Source organism: Protopterus annectens, chromosome 3.part1 (genome assembly GCF_019279795.1).
Source record: "Protopterus annectens isolate FY-2018-M chromosome 3.part1, PAN1.0, whole genome shotgun sequence".
Lineage (NCBI taxonomy): Eukaryota > Metazoa > Chordata > Ceratodontiformes > Protopteridae > Protopterus > Protopterus annectens.
The window spans coordinates 554378044-554381974 of NC_056732.1; the positions used below are offsets into that span (position 1 = coordinate 554378044).

General features: G+C 35.9%; 1 protein-coding gene across 1 annotated transcript in view; it reads left to right on the forward strand.

Moving 5' to 3' along the window:
* The window catches only part of PP2D1 (protein phosphatase 2C like domain containing 1), a 382769-nt gene extending 380437 nt beyond the window's left edge, over positions 1-2332 (forward strand). Inside the window, exon 4 of the mRNA XM_044066962.1 lies at positions 1313-2332. Coding sequence (XP_043922897.1) covers positions 1313-2064 — 752 coding nt within the window. The 3' untranslated portion in view covers positions 2065-2332. The remainder of the gene's footprint in view (positions 1-1312) is intronic.
* Positions 2333-3931: the final 1599 nt, after the last annotated feature.

The window sequence follows — 3931 nt, forward strand, 5'->3', positions numbered from 1 at the left end:
TTCATTTTGGGGGTGACATATGCAAACCATAGGTATCAGTTAAACATTTACATTCGAACATGAGTAATGTGAGGGCTTCCAGAGATATAACTGTTTGTTTGGTAAAGCAGTTATGAATATTGGCTAGATTTTCATATTGGAACGAATAGTGTACAAGCTATGTTGCTTACAGGTAAACAAATGCTGCCATTGTATACATAGTATTATGGCAGTCAGTTTTGCTATTCATAGTTGCTGAGGTTTTGTAGATAATTTAGAGGATTGTGGTTCATTCTCTGATCATAACTGACTTAAAGTGCATGGAGCACCATGCTTACACTCCAAGATTGTGAAAAAAATAACCTCGTTAAGGACATCCCTAGTACAAGACTTGATCTTAATAACAGTTAGAGGTGCTTAACAAAAGCTTGTTAAGGACACCTAAGTGTTGTTAAGACTGGGTCTCATGCTAGGGATTAATAACAGACAGTGCCAGCTGACAAAAAATAGTGGCAGATAGAGCTCCATGCACTTTAAGGAATTGCTTCACCCTCAAGATGAATTTCTTGGCATTCAAACACATAATAAATCGGTTCTGATCGGAGACCCAGTCATAATCCTCTATATCATGTATTTGAGACATGGATGCAGAGAAATTTACCTTGAAAGTGAATTTCGAGAGGCGAATCATGGCATCTGTCTTTAGAACAGATAGCAAGGGTTATGATTACTGAAACCCAATAAATTATTTGTAATGGATGGAGCTTTATCTGCTCCACGTACTACCAGTTACAGAACAAAGAAACAAGAAGAAAAGTGTAGGAGTGCAAGGTGTTTTACTGGCTTTCAGAGCCTTTTGAAAGCCAGTAAAACACTTTAGCATTGTCCAACAGACAGCATGCAGAAATTATGTGTTCCCCTGAAGAACGAACTGCTTTAAAATCTGATAGACACTTTGTTTCTGTTTTTTAATTTTATGCTGACAGGAAAATCAAGGTAAACTGGGATAGTCCAAATGTTATGATTTACTGTCACAGCGGCTATATCTCAAAGATTGCAGTCATGGTTAGCATACTTTCTAACAATCTCGCTTTCTTATATAATGACATATCATGTGCAGTGACACAACAAACGAAATACATTTTCTTAATCTACCCTGTGCTAGCAATGAGATCTAAACTGCAAAATAACAGGGTCATCTGAATGATCACATGTCTATATCAACATTTATTTTCTGTAGATATGAGTACAGTGGAGCATAAATAAATGACTAGATACTGAAAATATTAAATGCTAATGGTTTTGTGCTGTACTAACTTTTATTTACTTTTAGGTGATATTCATGCAGTTCTCTGCAAAAATGGAAAGGGGCATCGTCTTACAAAAGATCATAGCTGTTCAAATCCCAAAGAAAGAGATCGTGTTCTGCATACTGGTGGGACTATAAGTGCCAATGAGGGACAAGGACTTTTAGAGGGACTTACCAATGCCACACGTGGACTTGGACATCATGGAAATCCAAAACTGAAAAAATCTGTCATATCTACGCCTTACACTATATCTCTTCCAATAGATGACTCTTGTCAGTTTCTTATTTTGGCTTCTAGAGGACTCTGGGAAGTACTTGATGAAAATGAAGTTGTTTCTATTGCAAAGCAGGCTTTAACATTCTATTACCAATACCATCAAGAGTGGCAGGAAGAACACAGTCAAATGTCCAAGTCTCCAGTTGACACTCATATCTGTCAAAGCATGTCTTCAACTACAAGTGGTCATTTAGAAAGTGAATCTGATTTTAAAGAACAGAACAGTGAGAAGTCACAACACAAGGAACAGAATTCACTTCAGAAAAATGCTGAAATGAATGATAATCATGAAACTTATTTGTCTGATGTTCAGGAAGACAAGACAGGACAAAGAGATGAACAAACAGAAGACTTTTATCAGAATGTAGCCTTGTCTATAAGCAAACAACTTGTACACTGTGCACTTTTAGGCGGTTCAAAAGAAAATGTAAGTGTGCTAGTTGTTTTACTACAGGGTTTTGACAAAGCAGACTATGGTATATACCGAAACACAGCGTGAAATATGATCACTAATAATGGTGTAAGAACAAAAAAGGCTAATAATGCTTAAAACAGATGAGCATGGACAATAAAATTCTAAAAAGGTAAAACTGTCATGCAGTTATTTAATCACACACTTCAAAAAGTATTTCAGTTTCTGTTCGCATAAAGGTTGTGAACTGTGGAGTCAACCAAATGTTTTAGCATAATGTGAACTGTCAAAACATGATAAAAACTAAGGATACTATTATCAGACCTATTCCTTTTGAGAGGCGATCATGTTAACAGAGCATAGAATATAAATCTAAAGAGGTGGTCACTGTAATGCACAGCAAGCAGTTTAGAAATTATGGACATTCATATACTTGTCTTTACTGTACTCACTTCCTTACTATTGTGGCTGTTGAAGACAATGTGCTTGTATTGTAAACTTTAAGCAGGACAGAATGTGTTTATTACTTTCCTCCTATTACATTGCAGATTTCAGACGTGCACTTGCGGTTTGAGCTGTTTTATTTCAGCAGGTGCATAATATACTACAGTGAACAATAGGATGCAACTACAAATAGTCACTTGCAGGATGTATATTTGTGCGGCTGTCTAAATGATGTCAGAATATTTCTTTCTACTGATACTGACAGGATCTACTCTTTGACCTAGGTATGTTATTTTCTGCTGCTTAACTGTTTTTGCTTTAGTTATTGGTTTGAAAGTACTGTGTTTATTACTAAAATCATTAAAAATGTGCTTGTTTGGGATGAAATAGAGAGAGAATTTAGTCAACGTCAAGTTTATAATATGGCTAAGAGCAAGCAATGCAACTGTAGAAGGTTTTCAAGAAGGTTGACACTTCAGTAACATTCTCAAATGTGCTGCTAATATCAAGTGTAAGTAGGGCATGGAAACACAAAGCATAGGATTCACTGATTGGATGATGGACCATTGCTATATGCTAATTTATGTGATACTAAGTGACTGGTGAAGTACGTAAGAAGATCAGGAGGTTGCAGTGGGAACATCTTATATTTACATATATGACAGAAGGAGGTTCTCATATTTGGACAAGAAGAATGCATTGAAACTAAAGTCCCTTTGTACTGGGATAGGGGAGGAGAAATATGAGATGCATCATTACTGAATTCCATGCGGAAACATAATGAGTCTAAAGTGGCAACTAGAAAAAGAGGCAGTGAAGAAGATAATGGGGGAAGAAGTATAGGGAGATAAAGTGCAGTACAAAAAATACAGGCACAGCTCAACTAGTCATTTGCATAACATAGTGGAAGGAAATAGAGAAATTACATGCATAACAGAAGCATGGTGATTCTGGATAGGGAAAGGGCATAATGATATTTAGAGTCAGATTAAACAAAAGGAAATGGAATAACAAACAAGTGGTGGCAAGGTACATTTGAGGCTGCTAAAATGCATTGTGAAAGAGAATGAGTATAATAAAGGAATAGAAAGGGAAAATTAAAATGATATTGCAGTAGGGAGTCAATTATCAAAACGTCCAAACGTCAATTATCCGAACACAGCCTTCCAAAGTTTTCGGGTAGGAAAAATCATAAAGTCTGAAGATGTAAACTTTGTACATATTTGCTTGTGCATGTTTTTTGAGCTTGTAACCAGCTCGTGTTTAAAAAATATTCTTTATTGTCCACTGGAATTACTGAATGGTTGAAAAGTGTATTTATATTTATATATTTAGAAGTTTTTTATCCAGTTCAAGTATATGTTTAATTATCCAAACAGTCTGATTATCCAAACTACCCTAGGTCCCAATTAGTTCAGATAATTAACTCACTACTATGTAACTGACATGGCATCCATCAGAAGTTGTCAAACGCAACTTTATTTCCTCTGGTGATATCAGTCTCAGCTAT